At 42.7% G+C, this 22,674-nt stretch overlaps 1 protein-coding gene across 1 annotated transcript in view; it reads left to right on the top strand.

Moving 5' to 3' along the window:
* LOC144828174 (uncharacterized) overlaps nt 1–22,674 on the top strand; it is a 418,953-nt gene that overhangs the window by 50,596 nt on the left and 345,683 nt on the right. The window contains exons 2-3 of the mRNA XM_078686271.1: nt 5,035–5,598; nt 10,692–10,857. Of these exons, the coding sequence (XP_078542397.1) occupies nt 5,035–5,598; nt 10,692–10,857 (730 nt within the window). The remainder of the gene's footprint in view (nt 1–5,034; nt 5,599–10,691; nt 10,858–22,674) is intronic.

Here is a 22,674-nt window from a genome sequence, read left to right as displayed (position 1 = left end):
AGCCAATTATATTAACGCCATAACAAATAGAAAGAAATCAATGGAAGTGGAGGCTTGGGAGAATCTTTTACAGGCCACTAAAACCAAAAATTGTGTAAGATTTTAGAAAACTATCGATGTCCCACTGTTTACTAAGGGAATAGGCCCTGATTTGGAATCTGCGATTATTTCTGTCACTGGGTGGAGCGTTTTGGCTCAATTTTCTCTCGGTCCAATTCAGACAAAGGAGATCTTTGTATTCAGACAGCTGATCAACCCACTGGAATAACATTCATTTTAGATGGGGTGGTGAGGGCTATTAATGATAGTCTGAAGGGGAAAGTTGTGTGCCCTGACGGGTATAGATAGAGCTGAACCCAACCTATGGGCCCCTTTTTTAACTAAGGTCCTTAATACGGCAGGAGTGTATACCTCCTACCTGGTCAACCTCCCTTATCATACCCATCTTCAAGAAGGGCTCTATAAATGATCCAAAGTGCTATCGGCCTATTTCACTACTTGACTCTTCCACCAAATTATTGGGGAGAGTCTTGCTAGAGAGATTTGCACTATGGGCAAAAGATAAGGGAATTCTCTTTAGCGCCTGGTATGGGATTAGAAAAGGTTTGGGGACAGTCAACCAATCGCTCAACTTGAACCAATAATGGGGACGTACACTCAAGCCACGGATGGGTCATTATACATCTGTTTCATTAATCTAAACAGTGCTTTCGACTTAATTGATCACAGGAAACTCTGGGAATGGTTAAATAAAAAGGGGGACCCTAAGGAGATTATCTAAGATCTGGTCCACTTGCATAAAAATCTAAAACGAAAAAATTAATTTGCAAAACAGGGTGAATTGACTGCACATTTTGATATAAGGAGAGGCATCTGACAGGGTGGGGTACTGAGGCCCTTCCTCTTCTCTTTATACATAAATGAAGTGGAAGAAATGCTTGCGGCGGTGTGTGCAGATAGACTCAGGGTTGGGAGGCGGCAGATCCCAATACTCCTGTATGCTGACAATGCAGCTGTCTTAGCATGTACACCAAAAAGTCGACAGCTTTTAATAGATGATTTCACAGATTTTATGGAAAGGAGGAGTGTGAAGATCAATATTGCCAAAATGTATATAGTGAGTTATGGTTGTGGTCGTGCAGGAGGAGGAAACAACACAATTTCTTTTTTATTAAAGGGAGTAAATTGCAAAGCACCCGTACCTATTGTTATTTGGGGATACAGTTCTCATCTAAACTGAAATGGAAGCACCATAGGGAGATCTGTATTTCTAATATGATCAGGAACAAAGAAGGTTTGATAAGGTTTGCCTCTAAGTTAGGCAATAAAGCAATTGCCTAAATGCTCACCCTTTATAATGCTAAAACAATTTCAACAGCAGTGTATGGCGCAGGGATCTGGGCTATAGGGGATAAGAGCGTTCTACAAAAGATAGAAAATGCCTGCCTAAGGAGATTGCTGTCAGTACCCTGCTCCACTCCGACATCCATTGTCCACTGGGAATTGGGTGCTGATTTCCTCTTGCATATCCTTGAAACTAAACCTCTACTATTATTGTGATCTGTTTGGTGAAAACAAGAAACTTTGTTCACTAAATCAATTCTTAAGGATCGTATGGGACTAGATGTTATTAATTGAATCTTGTGGCTTTGGAATATAAAGAAGGCCCTGTTGGTATTGGGCCAGTCCAAGAGGACATTATGGTCTCAGGCAGAAGACATTTTAAGGTATTCTGAAAAAGATATAAAAGTGCATGTCTTTGAGGTCTGCCGCAGGAAGAGGGAACAAGTAGTCCTCCCCAAGTTAACAGCAAGATGTATTTAGCATGGAACGATCTTCCTGGATGTAAATTGTACCTTACGATAACCTACAATGCACAGCATAGGTAACTTTGATCAAGTTTTCACCTTCTTATTTTCCATTATCTGACTGTAATCCCAAAAAATTTAAGTTGGGGTACAATCACCCGCAAATTCCCCTGTGATAACTGGTTGTAGCAGACTACTCAGCACCTAGCCCTTTTCTGTATGTTTTACTTGATCCCCAGGAAATCCCCTTTTAAACCCCTCTTCCTACAAGAAAGAATTATTCATCATCAGGCGGCCTCTAAACTCCTGTATGACCTATGTTATGTTATGTTATGTTATTTATTCTTTTGTATAGCGCAACGGTTACTCAAAAAGAGTGTCCCGGCGCTTTAGGTAAGGAGAATTAATTCAGAGTAACATAACACAGTTAAAAAGAGTAAAAAGCAAACAGACAAAAAAGAGGGACTGCTAGGGAACCTACTGGGTAAACAGCCAAGTTTTGAGACTTCTTCTAAAATCAAGGAGAGTAGTAGCCCCCCGAAGTGGGAGCGGAAGCGAATTCCACATCTGTGGAGCCAACAGACTGAAAGATCGGCCGCCCAGGCGAGCTCTCTTAACACGAGGGACAGCCGCCAAAAGTAGAGAATCAGATTCAGACCTCAGCGAACGAGCCGGGTGGTAAAAGGCCAGTCTCTTTTGGAGATGCTTTGCTCCCACGGCATGGAGCACCCTGTAGGCCAAAGTCATAGCCTTAAAGGCGATCCGTTTGCGGATGGGTAGCCAGTGCAGCGTCACCAGTAGCCCGGTGACGCTGGTGCGTCTATTTAGACCAAAAATGGCCCTGGCCGCCGCATTCTGCGCAACTTGAAGCCGCTGCAACAGGTACTCTGGTAGGCCAAGGTACAGAATGTTGGCATAATCCAACCTGGAGCCTATCAGAGCCTGCACAGTCAGCCTCCTGTGCTCCTCTGACAAGAGAGGCAAAAACCTCCGCAACATTTTTAAAAGGCCGAAGCAGGTGCCGGTCACCCCAGGATCTGGGCTTTCATCGTCAGCCCCTTGTCCATCTTAACCCCCAAGTTTTTAGCCATGGGGGAAGAACCGGACGGAGGGAACATGTCGATGGGCCACCAGGCCTGCCAGCTAGGCTCCGTATCGCACCCGAAGAAGAGTACCTCAGATTTGTCGGAATTGCACTTGAGGCTGTTCAGTTGGAACCATGTGAACACCGCCCCAAGGCAATTCCGGATACTCTCCCCGTCAAAGTCAGCCCCTCTCTCACAAGAGAAAAGGAGCTGGGTGTCGTCGGCATACGACACGATCCGGGCACCAAATGACTCCGCCACCGCCGCCAAAGGGGTCATAAAGATGTTAAAAAGGGTCGGGCTCAATATAGAGCCCTGAGGGACCCCGACTCCCAAAGGCGGCATCACAGCGGTGTCAGGTGATGTCCAGACCATTTGCCGGCAGCCGGCTAGAAAAGACGAAAACCATCTGAGCACCGTCCCCCGAAGACCAATCTCAAAGAGACCTAGGGGGTGCGACAGTATGCTATAGGGTCACCCTGTTTCTTTCTAGAGCAATCCATATTAGAGCTCAATTAGATGGTTCTGGGAATTGAATTACTTAAATCCAATGCCCCATTTCCTGTCACTACCCATAGTGTTTTAATGGTTACTTTTAAATAGTGTTAGCTGAACCTAATTTTAACTGTAATGGCTATTGAATTATTTTGATGCAAATGTGTGTGAATTTTGTATGCCACTGTATTTTTTCAATCCATTTTAGGTTTTATTCTAACTGTATTAGCACTGCGGGAATTTTTCCGTTTTATGAGATGTATGTTCTTAAATACACCGTAATAAATTTTATTGCATTTACTTGTAACTTTTCTGGTTCAAATAATTGATGCCGAATAAAGCTTTTTTGATGATTAATCATTGATGTGTAGAAATATAATTAAACTTTGAGACATCTGATATCCTCTTGGATGACACTTTTCGATGTGACCAAGGAAATCTTTGATCATCTAAAAATCCTCAAGAGGAGTTAGACTTGGCTAGCTTTCCCCCAACGCATGATATCCGGTCGGACCGTATTACTTTTTCTATTGGATTATGCCCTTGCCGTTTACCTTTGCAAGCTCAGTTACCAGAGTTGGAGCCTCTCAAGAGCACAGAGCGTATCAGCAATGTTTACTTTTGAGAATCAGGATGTCTGACCGCATCTCATTACCTCTGTGCTCACACGATTGGGTGGCAAGTACTCTTCTTGGATCACCAAACCATCCACTCCGACAGGCCTCCATTTATATAAAAAAATACTAAATACACTCATCTATTATTTCTGCGATGCAAATACCTATCACTATTCTTACTACAAATCCCAAGTTTCAGGAGATTCTGTGCAGGTGAGAAGAAAGGTTCTATTTGAAAATTTAGACAGTAAAATCATACACTCAAATATATAAACTGCTTAAATATCAGCTGTACATTATTAAATGCCTAAATAAAATAGTAGTTTACCTTCTTAAATTCATCCACCCTCACTTCCCAGCCAACAAAATACTTGGTAAATGTACAATTCCTGTTCCAAACATAGTATATTTGTTTATATATGATCGATACATGATTAGGTGCATGGCACACGTTTTCTTGGGCAATATTTCTGTGAAATCAATATTTTGGAAGTTGTTTTGAGTGTATGTTTTGAATTCTATTAATTGTATCCTGTTTTTAAATGTTTTCCCTACAGGTTAAAGGTCCAGATCATAAGTCTCTGGAATCTGGATCACCACAGACCTCCTAATGAGGCCCTCAAAGTGTGAATGGGTTTTGATGCAGAAGTAGATCAAGCAGCTTCTGCTTTTATTAAGTAGCGTTTACCATTGATGCTCAAATTATTAAACGTTTCAGTAATAGTTTTCAAGGAAAGGACTTAAACTTTATTTAGAGCTTGGCACATGGTATACCGCATCAAACCATGCCACAAATCAAGTCTGCTGCATTACAAGTGCCAAGGGTTATAATGTGCTTGTAATACAGCTGATGGGACATCCACCATATTTAAGAAAGAGTCTCCTTTCCAGGAAACTCTAAATAAAGCCCTTAGATTTTAGATTTGTAATTTCTGCTAATCTTTGCTACTTCTCTATTTTATTTTAAGCATGGTGTTTTCCCAATAAATGTGCTCCTATTTATAAATACATTTTTGGTCTTTTTGGCAGGTTGCAGAACTGCAGTCAATGACCTGGTTTTCATTGTGGATGGGTCTTGGAGTGTTGGCTACACCGATTTCAACACCACAAAGAATTGGCTTATCAATGTTACCAGTGGGTTTGATATTGGCCCTTCCTACACACAGGTGGCTGTGGTACAGTACAGCGACAGCCCTCGTCTGGATATCCCCCTAGGAGAGCACACGTCTATCCAACAGCTGATACCGGCCTTAAGGGCGATAAAGTACATGGGTGGAAACACACAAACTGGCCACGCCATCCAATTTGCGACAGGGAAGGTTTTCCCTTCAACAAAGAGAAGTAATGTGGCCAAAAGAAACAGAATTGCTGTTGTAGTTACAGATGGAAAGTCCCAGGATGTTGTTATAAACTTCTCTGAAGCTGCTAGGTCCCAAAATATCATCATGTTTGCAGTAGGGGTTGGTTCTCAAATAACAAAGTCTGAATTGGTATCTATTGCCAACGAACCATCATCGGCATATGTCCTGTATGCCGAGGATTACACGACAATAGAGAGGATTAAAGAAGCGATGCAGCAGAAGATATGTGAAGGTAAATCATTTATATATTTATTTTTTGGGTGTATATTGTAGCATCTGTATTCCTTCACCCGTCCCCTTTCAGCTCTCTATCTAGCATTTATTGGTTGTGGATGAGAATGTAATCGTAGAGGTAACCTTTTCAGGAACCTGCTCGTTTTGGTAAGAGGAGAGAGATGGTCTATTTGGACTGGTAAAGGAAGAGGTTATTGCATCTCTTAGAGAAGGACATTATGCCTGCTTGATTTCTTCAGATTGGAAAACACATTTTTAGTTGCGCTGAGACCCCTCGTCACGGAGGCAGCCATGCGTATTACAAATCCGAAATAAATAAAAAAAATAAGAAACATAACAAAACACCAGCAAGAGCAAATAACCACCCGTGTCTACAAATTTGGCCAGAAACACTTCCAATCTTGCATAAATATTACATAGGAACAGCAGCCAAGTTTACATTTCCACAGGGATGTAATGAAGCCTTATTGGGCCTTCTTAAAGGTACGGTGAGGGGGTCACCCAAGCCAGCTACCCGTTGTGTGCAAGCAACATTCTCCTTTAGGTCCTTTCATCCTTCTTTTTATCCAACTTTCTATTTTTCCTTCTGTCTGTTTTCCATTTCCTTCTTTAGCACTCTCATTCCACGTGCCTCTCACATATATTATTTTCTTAGCAATTTTATCGCTTCTCTTTATCTAAAAATGTTTGGTTCCATTGCCACTCCTCTCCCCATTCCACTGATGTTGCAGGACTACTACTTTCTTGAAGTGGTATTTACCAGCTCTTTTTTGTGACTTGCAAGTCACAGATTAAAATTGAAAGGCCATTAAGAATTGTTTAATCTGGCTCCTGTAATCTCCATTGAAGCTGTTTTAGACGGCCCTTCACTAAACCCTTGCCCCAGGTTTCTTTGTCTGTCAAAATAGGGAGCACCTATATGTTATACAATGGACCCTGGAAACAGTTGGAGCATAAAAGCCCCCCCTCTGTATTGCAATTAAGATTCCTTATAGTATGTTGGGGTTGGTGGACCACACCACACAAACATTTGGAAAGAAATAGGCCTAAATGTCGTGCCTTACAAAAAGTTTTCTAAACATGCAGTTTGTAATTCCTAGGTTTTATCAGCTCTATTGAACGGGACCTCAAGTGGTTGGGGGTGGGCCACATTACTGCCATAGATTAACTTAACGTTATAGATTTTACAGGTTCAAGCAGCAGTTTTATCACTCCAGTTAAAAATATTAACATGATATTAGGCTGCCCATTACCCAAAAAGCCTTAACATGTGCATTTAATGTTCATCCATGTTGTCACAGTCCCACAACATGCAATTGACATTGTTAAAAGCAATGACAGAGTGACATACGTGGATGGTTTACAGCTAGTGAGCCTACATGGTCATAGAGGGGGTGCAAATAAACTGTAAACTATTTGGCTGCTGTTAAATTGTCCAAAAGTACAACATATATAACTAGCGAGGGGAAGGGACACCCAACTCTTAGTAAAGATGATCTATGGGGCAGATGCATCAAGGTAACTACCGGTCGCAAACAGGCCGAATCATAGAATCGCCCACTTTGTAACCAGTATTTAGCCAATTGGGATACATCAACACCAAACCCATTTGCAATATAGGTAATCACAAATTTTGCAATTACCTAAATTGCATAGATTTTAGGGAATCGCAAATTGTGCTTCCCTATTTGGGATGCATCATGCCTTTCCTAAATGTGACTTTGCATTTAGGAAACACTAATTACCATAAACTGCAAGTTGATGGTAATTTGCAAAAACTTTGACAGATGCACAAAAGTGCATTTTTCAAAGTTCAATGTGGCCCTTAGGGCATATGTGTGCGCCACATGTACACACATGACATTTTGGGGGGTGCAGTAGGGTGGCCTTTAGGGCCCCTAGCACCTTCAATTTGCATTCGCAATTCGCGAGTGCCTATATGCCCAGATGAATGAATGGGAAGGAATTCCCTAAGAGCGAGTCGCAATTTACGAGTCGCTATTAAGGAATTTGGAAGAATTGCACATTTTTTTGTGATTCCTACACGCAAAAGGAATTGCGATTCCAAAATAGCGATTCCCTAAAAATCACTATTTAGGAATTGCAATTCCATACTTTGATGCATGTGGCCCTTCATTTATTGTCTGTAAGGGACAATATCGCAACCAGACTCAATATTCTGGGTCGACTTTAATTGCATGAGTGACTGGTGTTGATAGTTGTTAATTCACAATGAGCCATAGGAGAGTTGCGCCATGTTTTGCGCTGTGTAGTCGACGGCGTTTCGACCCTCTTCAATTGGGATCATCTTCAGGACGGGGTTGTTTGGTTTAGAAGGTGCTGTATAGGTAGGCGGTAAGCACATAGGATTGGAGCTTAAACGTCAGGGTGGAGGCGAGCGTCTTCCAGAGGTATTAGGAATTAATGTCAAATTGCCAGAGGTGAATGAAACATCATCACTGGACGTCTGGTGGTCGAAGGATCAAGGTGTCCGATGGGTGGGGGATCGCAGGTCCTGAATAGATCATTGGACTGCTACAGAATGGATCCGGGGGCCGGGTTCAATAAGCGGCTGATCGAAACGCCGTCGACTACACAGTGCAAAACATGGCGCAACTCTCCTATGGCTCATTGTGAATTAACAAGTATCAACACCAGTCACTCATGCAATTAATACCATCCTTGAGCCACACGTTCTCACTCACTGTATATAATCCACACTAGTGTTCACTCTGCGCCGCTCACGCTGTCCGCCTTCTCACTTGCGTCCCCACTTATGTCACCTGCACATATTTAAGCACCAAGTGCAATTAGGGTTGTTACTGATTCATTTCATACAGTGCTGCTTAAACTGTACTTTTCCTCCACATTATTGTTTGTCTAAATATATGATGAATAACAACCGGAATACTTAATTTGAATCAAGTCTCCTTATTTCTGTTGCTGTAATGCTTTTAGCATACATGCTTAATTGTCTTGAAAACAATACCTGTTGGGATACTGTTTGTTTGTTTAATCTGTATTGGGGCTAGGCAGCAGTTTGAACACCAGCACAGGCAGAGAACAGGAATTAATTGGTGGAGAACCCTTGATTGGAGTATTTATCACTTCTTCCACACAGAAGCTGACTTTTATTTAGCACACAACTCCAAATTAGACCTTTACTTCGAAATTAGTAAACAATGTTCCTGGTTGTATGGAGGGCACAACTGAAAGGAACATTTGCAAGAAGAAGAACTGTGACAAAAGGAAGCAGAGGATTGAAACACGTTGCACTAAGCACAGCCTTGTAAGAGATGAACACTATTTTGGGAAATTGAGCAAAATATGTACCATACAGGGGTAAAGCAAGAGGTGCACCAATCAAACAATGACAGAGACATGGGGAATGAAAGTGGTAAATATCTGACAAACGCACTGGCCGAGTGTAGGCACCTCATTGGTTCCTGTTACAGAGAAGAAGATATTAAAGACAATGAAATAGAAGAACATTGGGAAATGTTCGGAAGGCGCAATGCCAATGGAGGTCTTCAGTGGAGTAGATATCCAATGTTACCTACATTGGTTTCACAATCAATCTTAGCACAGATGAGCTCATCCAGTGCTAGGCATAAAAGTGATACACCACTAAGGCCCACTGTTGCTATTTCACCAAAACCATAAGAGTAGCAAGAGTGACATCACACCATCACCATCGAGACAATATCACAGAAAATGACTTTTATATGGCCTTTCAAAAAATTCTCTTAAAGACGTGACATCACATAGCATTTGATACTTCAGACAAAGTGGAAAAATAATACAATAAGTGTAAATATAATCAATATTTTCAAATTATTAAAGCTGTAGTTAAAAGACAGGTTTATAGGGTAAAACGGTTTCCCTGAATTTCACTTGTAACACACGACTACCCCTCATTGAGGTTCATGCCATTGCTTCCTGTTGCAAAGAGTTCCTTACGTCAGCCTTAGCTTGTTTCTGCATTTGAAGAATGGATATCTTGTGTATATACGGCCAGATTTACAAAAGTGCCACCCAACGCAGCGCAGCAGCACAAAATGTTGTGCTCTGTTGTGTGATAGGCGTAGATTGCCATATCTACAGCGATATGTCACTCTCTTCTCTCCGTAACCCCAGTGCAGAATTTTGCTGCCGAGCGCCATGCACATACCTTTGCACCATAGTGCAAGGGTGTGTATATGAGTCTAGCATAGATTCTGTACTGGAAGGGTTTTCTTCCATTACAAATTACTATGCCTAGATAACTTTTAAAACGTTTCCTACTTTGTATGTGTGCTCTACAGTGCAGCACACATGCTAAATCGGAAAAGACACATTTCTCTTTTTAATGCCTGCTTTCAAGTGGCATTAACTTTTGATGCAAAACCCTGTCTACCGTTAGTCCTAGATAGGGATTTGCGTCAAAAAGCATGAGTGGTTGCATGAGAACAACCATGTACTGACCATTAAATCCCCCTAGATGCTAAGTAACTCAAAGCAGTGTTTTATGTTACTTTTACACAGATTTCCAGCGCAAAAGAAGTTGGTTTGCGTCACTTTTGTGGCACAAACACTGCGCAAAATATCAGACAATCTAGCCCATAGTGTTTTCAGTGACAACCCCTAAAAGACTTTTGTGCTAAGGCTGTCTTCCCCCATTCCATGGCCATATGAATTGGCAATTCACACAGCAATAAAATGCTGCAGTTCTGTAAAGATTAGGGAAGGTGTTGTACTAACCTGCTGGAGGCACATTACTCAATTCTTGCGTTTTAGAACAATTTTTCTCATGCTACTCTACTGAGGGGACATCATCACAAACATTCCCTACATTGTACAGGACTTAGCGTAACTAATTACAAACTATCAGTGACAATGGGAGCATATTGGAGGAGTAAAACATTAAAGCGACAGTGAAACACAGGTAAGGTTCTTCTTAAATTTGTTTTTGCACTTGAACAAGTCTCCTGATTGCATTAGGGATAAAAAGGAAAAATAAGAATCTACAACAAGTCTATGAATTTGATGCACACCCTCGCCTGACAAAATCCCAATCAGCAGCATACATTGGTCCTCTTTTATCTCCCACAGAATCAGTGTGTCCCACCAGAATTCCTGTTGCATCACGAGACGAGAAAGGATTTGAGCTTCTAGTGGGGATGAAAATTCACAAGAAAGGGAAAAAAACCTCTGGATCCTTACTTTCTGAAAATGCATATCTTCTCACCCCTGATGTCGACGTGACGGAAAATACAAGGTAAGATTTGGAAACCTGGAACCTTTAAAACGATGCACATCTGCACGCGAGTTAGGAGAGGGTAGAGTACCAGTTTTGCTCCCCTACAACTTACTAATGTAAATGTTCTGTTGCCCTACAATGCTGAAATGTGTTTGAACGGGATGCCCCACTGTTTCTTGTTTTATTTTGCAGAGGAGGGGACGGAGTACTGGGTATTTACGTCAATCAATGTAACGTATGTAAAGCTGACAACAAAAGATCGAACAACTGTAAGCCCTAAGAAATTTCTGTATTGTAATGTGACAACTTGTGCACAGCACAGCGCCAAAAGCCATTTATTTGCTCCATGCTGCATCATTTTCAAAGCACAGGAGTGCGTGATGTTAACAACAATATGATGCATCCCTGTGCTTTCCCCTGCTCAGGCTCACAATTGGCTGCCATGTGCCAGCGCAGGCACCCTTGCATCATTTTGCAAGGATGCCCAGGCTGCGGGGATGATTGTTTTTGTGCAGGAAGAGACACCCTGCACAAAAACAATCATTAATGGCATTTCCTCTTTCTATGCGTGGTGCAGAATGCAGCACACACAGAAAGAGGAAAAATTAGGAGAAATAAAAGTATTTCTCCTCGTTGCGCCATCACGACCTCAACATCACCTCCTACGCTGAAGACACCCAGCTCATCCTCTCCCTCACCAAGGACCCACACACCGCCAAAACCAACCTCCACAAGGGAATGAAGGCTGTCGCCGATTGGATGAGGAGCAGCCGTCTGAAGCTGAACTCGGACAAGACGGAGGTCCTCATCCTCGGACCCACCCCCTCAGCCTGGGACGACTCCTGGTGGCCGACTACACTGGGAACAGCACCAACACCCACTGACCATGCACGCAATCTATGATTCATCCTTCACTCCTCCCTCTCCATGTCTAAGCAGTTCAACGCAGTCTCCTCCTTCTGCTACAACACCATCCGCATGCTCCACAGGATCTACAAGTGGATCCCGACCGAAACAAGAAGAACGGTGACACAGGCCCTCGTCAGCAGCAGACTGGACTACGGCAACACATTCTGCGCAGAAATCCCAGCCAAACACCTACGACGACTACAATGCATGCAAAACACCTACGCCCGACTGATTGTCAACGTCCCCCGCCGTAGCAACATCACCTCCCACCTGAGAGACCTACACTGGCTCTCCGTTGACAAGAGGATCACCTTCAAGCTCCTCACCCACGCACACAAAGCACTCCACAACGCCGGACCAGCCTACCTGAACAGCAGACTCACCTTCCACACCCCTACCCGCCAGCTTCGCTCCGCCAGCCTCGCCCTCGCCGCTGTCCCCCGCATCCAACGAACGACCTCCGGCGGCAGATCCTTTTCCTACCTCGCCTCCAAGACCTGGAACACCCTCCCTACCCACATACGGCAGACCCAAGACCTACTCACCTTCAGAAGACTCCTCAAGACCTGGCTCTTCAAGCAGTAGCAGCACCCCCCTCCCCTTAGCGCCTTGGGACCCTCACGAGTAAGTAGCGCACTTTACAAGTACTCTGATTGATTGATTGATTGATTGATATGCCTCCCCTGGGGAGGCATAGGATTCTGACGCATTCCCAGCTTTACAAAATGTTGTATATCTGGTAATGAGTCAAGTTCCATGGATGTTGCATGGAAACACCCACAGCAACACCCATGGAACACCCCTTTCACACAGAGTAATGCATAAAAGGGGCCCATATTTACAGGGCCATGAAAAGTCATGCAGGATGACACACCAGCGGCGCAATGAACTTGCAAATAAGCCCTTCCATATCTATTTTTCAGCTTTTTTGAATTTCCATGGGTAGCGTCTATGGCAAACTGGTTGACATGCATGCAGCAACCTATATCCCTCTCTATCTCTCGCTATATCTATCTATCTATCTATCTATCTATCTATCTATCTATCTATCTATCTATCTATCTATCTAGCTATAGCTATTATATATATATATATATATATATATATATATATATATATATATATATATATATATATATCCCAGCAGCCTCGATAATAGGACTGTATGCGGAGCAACACTGAATGGGAACTGGATTTATTTCCTGGACACAGCAAAAGAACCCACTGGATGGTTTTTATTGTGACTAAACTACTAAACCACGAATTCCAGCATGCATCAGTAATACTTCCATAAGGTTGTGCACCATAGGGCCGAATTCATTTAAATTGCAATCGCTCCTTGTGGTTTGTAATTAGTTTGTGCTGCCAAGGCTTACCTTTGATAAAGTTCGGAGACGAACGAAACGCGTTAGGACTGCCTGTAGCTGTGTATTAAAATATTCAAATTGCCAGTGTTGTGAGTGCGTCTTGTGTCTTTCCGAAGGGGGAAAAGTTGTATGAATATGCAGTGGCTTGGTCCTGCTGTGAAGCTATGTACCACCCGTAAGTGGGCCATCATTACCCAACATTGGACGAATTTTGTTTGCTTTGTGAAAACGACCCTGGTTAATGGACGCTGCCCTATCTATATATATAAAAAATGAATATATGTCTGTCTGTCTGTCTGTTTGTCCTTTATGCATTACTACACCATTCATCCGATCGCCATGAAAGTTGTTGAGTGCACTCTCACAAAGGTTTCTGGCATACATTTTTTTAAATATCGGCCCCCCAGGGCCCTCATAATCTTTCGAATACTGATGTACGCACCAGACGGAAAAACAACAAATCGTGTATCCACAGCACTCAAATAAATAAATAGAATTAAAACACCATTCATCCGATCGCCATGAAACTTTGGGAAGTTGTTGAGTACACTCCCGCGAAGGTTTGTGGCATAATATTTTTTTTAATATCGGCCCCCTAGGGCCCTCATAATCTTTCAAATACTGATGTACGCACAAGACGGAAAAACAAAAAATCGTGTATCCACAAGCACTCGAATAAATAAATAGAATTAAAACAGCGTTCATCCGATCGCCAGGAAACTTTGGGAAGTTGTTGAGTACACTCCTACAAAGGTTTCTGGCATAATTCTTTTTAAAATATCGGCCCCCCAGGGCCCTCATAATCTTTCGAATACTGATGTACGCACCAGACAGAAAAATAAAAAATCGTGTATCCACAAGCACTTGAATAAATAAATAGAATTAAAACAACACTTTGAAATGTTTTCCATATTAAAATAAATAAGTTTCAATAAAAATTACACAATGTAAATTGAATTTTATCATAACGAGTTTCCTTGAATTTCTTTCTTCGGAGATCGCAGCAACGCCAGACGGGTAAGCTGGTACTACATACAGCATGGTTCCCAGCAGCCTCAATAATAGGACTGCATGCGGAGCAACAATGAATGGGAACTGGAATTATTTCTCGGACACAGCAGAAGATATTGGCACAACTCACTTGAGGGTTTTTATTGTGACTAAACTACTAATCCACCAATTCCAGCATGCATCAGTAATACATCCTTAAAGGTGTCCACCAGGGGGCCAAAATCATTTATATTGCAATTGTGACTCGTGGTTTGTAATTAGTTTGTGCTGCCAAGGCTTACCTTTGACAAAGTTCGGATACAACCAAAACACGTCAGGACTGCCTGTAGCTGTGTATTAAAATATTCAAATTGCCAGTGTTGCGAGTGCGGCTTGTGTCTTTCCGAAGGGGGAGAAGTTGTATGAACATATATATATATTGCTGCAAGAGCAGGCCCCTGGCCTGCGACACTGATGCCGTCTGTAGCAGCAGCGGCCACTTTGTTCACAGTCCTTTTCTCTTATCCCACGAATATTTCCATGAAAACAAGGACAGCACACCAGGAATGGCACAAACCTTTATTGTGCACTAGCTATCAAGGACGACACGTTTCGGCGTTTGCCTTCATCAAGTTACTTCCTGTACCCCAATCTCCAATAGAAATGCATTTTCAGGGTTTGTCGACATAAACAAAATACTTGTATCTAGCATTCCATGACGGTTTTGCCGTAAATTATTATAAACCCAAATTCATTCATTTGTTATTGTAAATAACAATTTAGAAATTGCCGTAAGGGAATAAAAAACACCTTTCAATTTAAAGGCTTTGATTTAGGAAATATGAAAACGGCAACAGACCCCGGGTTTTGTAAGCAGAGTTCTGCCGTATATATCGTTATAGCATGGTAGTACATTATTAAGAAACATAATTTCAAATCCTTGTTTGTAGCTCCACTGCAAATATTGATGACACTCAGCTAATAATACTCGTGTCATTCTAAGCTACCATATCACCTCCTGATTACGGAGGCCTGCAAGTCTCACTGCTATACGGAACTCGTGCTCTTTACATATACTTTTCATATTTGGGGCATGATCTTTCCCATAGTTTGACTCAATCACTATCTTGTCCTTTATATTGCAAAAATGTCATCAATTTAACCTATAGGGCAACAGCACTTTTTGTCATTTGCCATTATGTCTATCCTGGGGTACAAGATGTATCCTTCTCGAGTGCAGGGTAAGTGGGGTGTGACGGGACTGTGACAGTGTGTGTAAATAATATAAATTATGTGTTTAGCATGTGAAAGAAGGGTATATAAAGACGTAATAAATGTTTTCGGAACCTAGCAGGATTTCAAAATGAGACTCCACAATTGTGACAATTGCTCAGTAAGTTCCTTAATCGGAAATTAATTGCATCCAACATAGGCCTAATTCCCTTTCCCAATTAAAATGTGAAAAATGAAATACAAAGTATATGTTCATTTTAATGAAAATCCCTACATGATTCTGTTGGGGAGGTTATAAATTGAGATCTAACCTAATGAGAGTGTATCAGTTTTCATTGGCCAATATGTGTTGCAAGCTCCTCACCACTATTGAGCCCTTTCGGCACTTTGCAATCTAAATCCAGGATATACCTGGATTCGAGTATTCTTAGGCGTTTTTCTCAGTCCCCACCTCGTATGTGCTTCGGTATTCTGTCCACCTCAAAAAGTTGTAGACTGCTGCTGTTACTGTTGTGACATTCTGTGTAATGGCGTGCCACAGGATAATTGTGATCACGATTCGTAATGGCCAGTAAATGTTGCAGAATTCTTAGCTTGAGGGGAAATTTGGTACTGCCCATGTACTGGAGGCCACAGGGGCACTCCAGCATGTAGACAGTAAAATCACTGTTACAGTTGATCATGTGTTGTATTGATCGCTTCTGTTTAGTGCTGGTGGTGTATTCTTTACAGTTCCTTCCATTACGATCTGCTTTACACATACCACAAGTGGAAAAGCCATTGGGCATTCTCAACCACTGCGATTGTGTGTCCTCAATGCCCTCTTTTTGGCACTGGTGGATGCTTTAAATAACAGGTCGTGCTGTGGTAGATCCCTGACTTTGTTTTTGGCTACCTCCAGGATTTCTTCCTTGTAGCCCCTTTCTTTAAAACGTGTTAACATCACCTGTTGTTCTTTAAGGTAGTCACTGTCAGTACTGCAATTACGGCGAGCCCTCAGTTATTCTCCATAGGGTATACTATGGTTGAATAGGGTTGGATGGTGGCTCGCTGCATGCAGTACTGTGTTCCCTGCAGTTTGTTTCCGCAATAGGCGAGTTGTGATTTCGCCTTCTCGTATTTTTACTGCTCTGTCTAAAAACTCCCAGTACCTTGTACTCATAGTATGTGTAAAGCACAGGTTCAGATCATTCACATCTAATTTTCCAATAAATTCACTGGCTAGATTTTCTGGGCCATTCCATATAAGGAACAAATTATCAATGTATCTGATCCACATAAGTATGTGGTCAGTATACATTTCCAGTTGTTGCGTCCACACTATTTTTTCATCCCACCAGCCTAGGAATAAATTTGCTAGGCTGGGGGCAAAACATGTGCCCATCGCGGTACCAGACAGCTGTCGGTATACCGAGTTTTCAAAGAGAAAGATATTTTCTTGTAAGCAGAACAGCATCTTGTTGTGATCCCAGTGATCTATGTGTCTACTTCTCAAGAAATGCATGCACGCTGCCACCCCTTTATGTTGTTCAATACATGTGTATAAAGAACACACATCCAGGCTGATCATTATATATCCCTCCTCCCACCGTATACCATGATGCCTCCGAAGAAAATCTGTACTGTCTATACAGTAAGATCCCAAATTGGAAACATATTCAGATAGGAAGAGATCCAAAAATATGGATGTATTCTCCAGTAGTCCCCCATTGGACGAGACTATTGGACGCCCTGGTGGTGAAGTGGTATCTTTGTGAATCTTCGGGAGGAAGTATATGCAGGGTATGCGCGGTTTGTCCATTCTTAGAAACTTATACTCATCAGTGTCAATTAGTCCTTGATGGTACCAGTTGCCTAAAAGTCTATGATAGTCCTGGATGGTTTGTTTGTATTTGTATATATATCAACAACGAGAGAGGTAGGGAAGGTCAGAGACACTCTCTTACACCCCAGTTAAGTATCAAACAACAAAAGAAGAGAGGTCCGGTCACGCACAAAGCTACCAGATATTTGAGCAAAGAGATAAGTGGGTAATTTTAATCACAGTAACTCTATTTGAGTAGGAAAGCCCTCACACACCGACCTGGTCAGTGTCATGCTTCATCATCGGGCCCCACCGAAGAGACCGAGTGTCTCTTCGGTGTGCTGCGACGCCAGAAATACTGCGGAGCTGGTCGTGTGGGGAGGACGTGTTGTGGAAATTGCAAAATTAAAAGTGACTAAGGGTATCGAAAAAACTTTTAATGAGTGATCCCTAAGACACGTGTAAGTGGTATATGTGTCTGAATTTAAGGGCCAAGGTTTTTAGGATTTTGATTAAATTCAGCTAAATACCACAAGTTTTAAAATTAATCAGTCAACATGTTTCTGCCTTATTTGTGGTATATATTCACCATGGCATTCTTCAGGACTATACCCCGGCGGTATTGACACTCTAATAGTCCACCCTGACCTGGGGACGTGTAAGTGAAAAAAGAAAAGTGAAAAAAGTGCTTAAAAATTAGAAGAGCAAATTGCTCATTCCAAAAAAAACCCAAAATTCAGGGGTGTATCAGCACCTGTGGGAGAAAATAACAGACAAACAGATATGGACATACATACGATTAGTATATGCCAGCGTAGACTTATCATAGTGCTCCTAAGATGGTGGCAAACCTTTGTGTGCACACACAATAACTGATATCTTATGCACCATCCAAGTAGCCCTTAGGGATATTGTACATGCTAAGAGGTGGAGTGCTAAAGGTGGTTAAAAACTACTATAGTAGTGATGGGGATAAAAACGCGGTGTGAATTCTCCATGAAGAGGGATCAATTTGACCAAATGGTCGGTGTCCCCTTAGGATGGTAAGTATGGAGAAAATCTCACTTTTAAAACAGGGCGCTACTAGCACCATGGGTCTCGGGAGGAGGATTGGAGCGCGCTTGGCACATCCTAGGGAGAAAGAGGAGTTACATGTCAACAGAACCCAAACCACACACAGGTACTTAGCTTCTGGTCATCGTAAAAGACGTTCCGCCGGTGATCCAGACTCACGCCCTCTGCGCTCACAACCCGCTTGTCAACCTGCAAGATTCCTCTAAACCGGACCCCGACGATGGAGAGCGGGGCCGGTAAATGAGTTTAAGAGCGCTTTGTTTCCGTTTGCGCGCTCGATTCCGGGTTGGGCGTGTCTCGCTCAGATCGAGGCTTGGAGCGCACACGCCCACTCGGGCGGAGCGCGCCTAGGATCAAGACGAGGTGTGGAATAGAGGACCTATCCCTGCGCAATGGCTAAAGGAGGTTTAGGCACGCTGGTGGTTGTCAGGGCAACCGAGGGTGCTCGTTGTTTTTTAGGGAAAGGTTTTAGGAATCGGATTTTTAAATGGGCGAAATACCTCACTCTAGGGATATAAATACTGCTTACATTCAGTTGGTAAGTAATGTCAGAGCAGAAACGAGAGTTCCATCACTCTAGAGATCTAAGCACTGCTCACATTAAGGGTGTAAATCGATAGTGTCAGAGCAGGAGTGCACACACTGTCAGATCAATATAGTTTAATTTGGACATACATGGGACAGTCCTTGGACGTGATTAAAAAATTGCGCATAGTGTAGAAACCACCTGGTATTTGGTATTTAGGTGATATGTTTTATTCAGACCGCTTATGTGTCACGTTATCAGCTCTTATTTCAGATGCGTGAAGTTATAGGGTTTATGATAGGACTGAGTTCCAGGGGATATCGTCGTTAAGGCCATTGATATTTGTCCCCAAGCGGTGTACCCAGCGCTGTTCTTTTTCGAACAGTCTATTTTGTACGTTTCTTGTGCCATCCAGAACTTCAATAACAGTCCACCTCGTGTCATTGGTGGTATGATCTTTGTCTAGGAAATGGCGACTCAATTTCGTTGTTATTTTCTTCCACCTTATGTTACTCCGGTGCTCACAGATCCGTTGTTTCACTTTTCTGGTGGTCATACCCACGTACCGGAGGTGGCAAGGACACGTGATCAAATAGATCACATTGATTGAGTTGCAATTGGTATGTTCCCGTTGGGTCCACACTTTCCCTTCTTCCAGTGTCAGAGTTTTTGTAGCTTGTGTCAAGTGACAGACACTACAGTCCGAGCAGGGATAGTGCCCGGTGATTTTAGGGAGACCCCATGATGTTGTCACTGATGGTGTAGTGTTTTGTGGTTTCTCTTTTGGGCGGGTATGGACCAGCGCATCTCTTAGACTGCGCCCCTTTTTAAATGAAAAAAGGGGTTTGTCCCAGTCCTTTTTAAAGGTATTCACAATATTCCAATGTTTGTTTACGCTCTTTTTCATGATGTTTGAGAGACTGCTGTAAGTGGTGACACAGGTGAGTGGGATCTGTTCTGGATTGTTTGTCCTTTCTTCAAGGAGGGACTCCCTTGGCTGATTTCTCGCCCTTTTGAATCCTTTATTCAAGGTGGAAGTTGGATAGCCTCTATTTTTTAGTTTTTCCGTTAGATTGGCTGATTGGTCTTTGAAATCTGTGGTCAAGCTACAGTTCCTTCGTAGCCTGAGGTATTGCCCGTAAGGAAGATTTTCCTTCAACGGACGCGGGTGGAAGCTGTTAAATTCCAGCAGATTGTTCTTTGCGGTCGGTTTGTTGTGGGTTTTCGTGGCCAGTGTCGTTCCACTGATTGAGATGACTACATCTAAGAACACAATTTCTCTTCTGCTTATGGTATTGGTGAATCTTAGATTGGGGTCCAGGGTGTTGATCCATGAAAGGAAATCTTCCAAGTCATTTTCGCTACCATTCCAAATGATCAGAATGTCGTCAATGTAGCGTTTCCACAGAAGCATTGACGAAAAGAAGGTGGCATTTGGTGGGAGGATATGTTTGGCCTCAAAATCTGCCACATACAGCCCCGCCACGCTCGGCGCGAAGGTGCTGCCCATGGATGTCCCAGAGCATTGTAGATACAGTTGGTCTTTGAATGAAAAAAAGTTCTCTTTCAGTGCTATGGTCGCACAATCGATAATGAACTTTTTCGGTGTCTGGAATTCCCAATTAGTCGAATCAAGTACCTTTTCGAGGACCTCGATTGTGTCATTCTGCGGAATGCTTGTATAGAGGCTTTCCACATCTAATGTTACAAGGGTGATAGAGTTTTCAGGGAATGTGATCTCTGTCAGCAGACGTAACAGGCTTTTTGTGTCCTTCAGATAGGTAGGTGTAGACTGTACTAGCGGTTTCAGAAAGTGATCACAGAATTGTGATAGCGGCTCTAGAAGCGACCCAATTCCGGAGACGATTGGGCGTCCTGGTGGGGGTAGTTTGTTCTTATGCAATTTCGGTAAAGTATAGAAGTAGGGTGTAATACTACTCGTATTTTTCAAAAATGCCGCTTCGTTCTTTGATATATGGTTTTGATCCTCTGCTTGTTTTACCAGAGAGCTGATCCTTTTTGTGAGGTCAGGGGTTGGGTCCAATGTCAGTGGAGTGTAATTTCTACCATCACTGAGTAGGTTTTTACAAGTGATCTCATAGTCAGTTGTATCTTGGATAATGATCCCTCCGCCTTTGTCCGCAGGCTTTATGGTTATGGAGGTGTCGTTTTTTAGTTGTTGTAATGCCTCGAATTCGGCAGTGCTGAAATTCCCGAATGTTCTCGGGTTTTGGCAATCTTCTAGGTCTTTAAATACAGCTTGCTCAAAAGCAGTTATGGCCGCTGGTATTGTGTGTGAAGGTGGGATGAAAGTGGAGCTTGGTCTTAAGCCCGTGTCACCTTTTCTGACTGATTCCATTGGGTCTGTTTTCCCATCGAAAAACGCTTTTAGTTTCAGTTTACGAAAAAACCCTGCCAGTTCACAATGCAATTTGAACTTATCTGGTTTGGCTGTAGGGACAAAACCTAGCCCCTTTTCCAAAACTTGGATCTCCACCATTTTGAGCAAGCTGTATTTAAAGACCTAGAAGATTGCCAAAACCCGAGAACATTCGGGAATTTCAGCACTGCCGAATTCGAGGCATTACAACAACTAAAAAACGACACCTCCATAACCATAAAGCCTGCGGACAAAGGCGGAGGGATCATTATCCAAGATACAACTGACTATGAGATCACTTGTAAAAACCTACTCAGTGATGGTAGAAATTACACTCCACTGACATTGGACCCAACCCCTGACCTCACAAAAAGGATCAGCTCTCTGGTAAAACAAGCAGAGGATCAAAACCATATATCAAAGAACGAAGCGGCATTTTTGAAAAATACGAGTAGTATTACACCCTACTTCTATACTTTACCGAAAATGCATAAGAACAAACTACCCCCACCAGGACGCCCAATCGTCTCCGGAATTGGGTCGCTCCTAGAGACGCTATCACAATTCTGTGATCACTTTCTGAAACCGCTAGTACAGTCTACACCTACCTATCTGAAGGACACAAAAAGCCTGTTACGTCTGCTGACAGAGATCACATTCCCTGAAAACTCTATCACCCTTGTAACATTAGATGTGGAAAGCCTCTATACAAGCATTCCGCAGAATGACACAATCGAGGTCCTCGAAAAGGTACTTGATTCGACTAATTGGGAATTCCAGACACCGAAAAAGTTCATTATCGATTGTGCGACCATAGCACTGAAAGAGAACTTTTTTTCATTCAAAGACCAACTGTATCTACAATGCTCTGGGACATCCATGGGCAGCACCTTCGCGCCGAGCGTGGCGGGGCTGTATGTGGCAGATTTTGAGGCCAAACATATCCTCCCACCAAATGCCACCTTCTTTTCGTCAATGCTTCTGTGGAAACGCTACATTGACGACATTCTGATCATTTGGAATGGTAGCGAAAATGACTTGGAAGATTTCCTTTCATGGATCAACACCCTGGACCCCAATCTAAGATTCACCAATACCATAAGCAGAAGAGAAATTGTGTTCTTAGATGTAGTCATCTCAATCAGTGGAACGACACTGGCCACGAAAACCCACAACAAACCGACCGCAAAGAACAATCTGCTGGAATTTAACAGCTTCCACCCGCGTCCGTTGAAGGAAAATCTTCCTTACGGGCAATACCTCAGGCTACGAAGGAACTGTAGCTTGACCACAGATTTCAAAGACCAATCAGCCAATCTAACGGAAAAACTAAAAAATAGAGGCTATCCAACTTCCACCTTGAATAAAGGATTCAAAAGGGCGAGAAATCAGCCAAGGGAGTCCCTCCTTGAAGAAAGGACAAACAATCCAGAACAGATCCCACTCACCTGTGTCACCACTTACAGCAGTCTCTCAAACATCATGAAAAAGAGCGTAAACAAACATTGGAATATTGTGAATACCTTTAAAAAGGACTGGGACAAACCCCTTT

The sequence above is a fragment of the Lissotriton helveticus genome, chromosome 4_1 (assembly GCF_964261635.1).
Source record: "Lissotriton helveticus chromosome 4_1, aLisHel1.1, whole genome shotgun sequence".
NCBI classification, from domain to species: Eukaryota; Metazoa; Chordata; class Amphibia; order Caudata; family Salamandridae; genus Lissotriton; species Lissotriton helveticus.
Note: the sequence above shows the minus strand (reverse complement) of the source record. Positions and strands in the feature narration are given on the sequence as shown.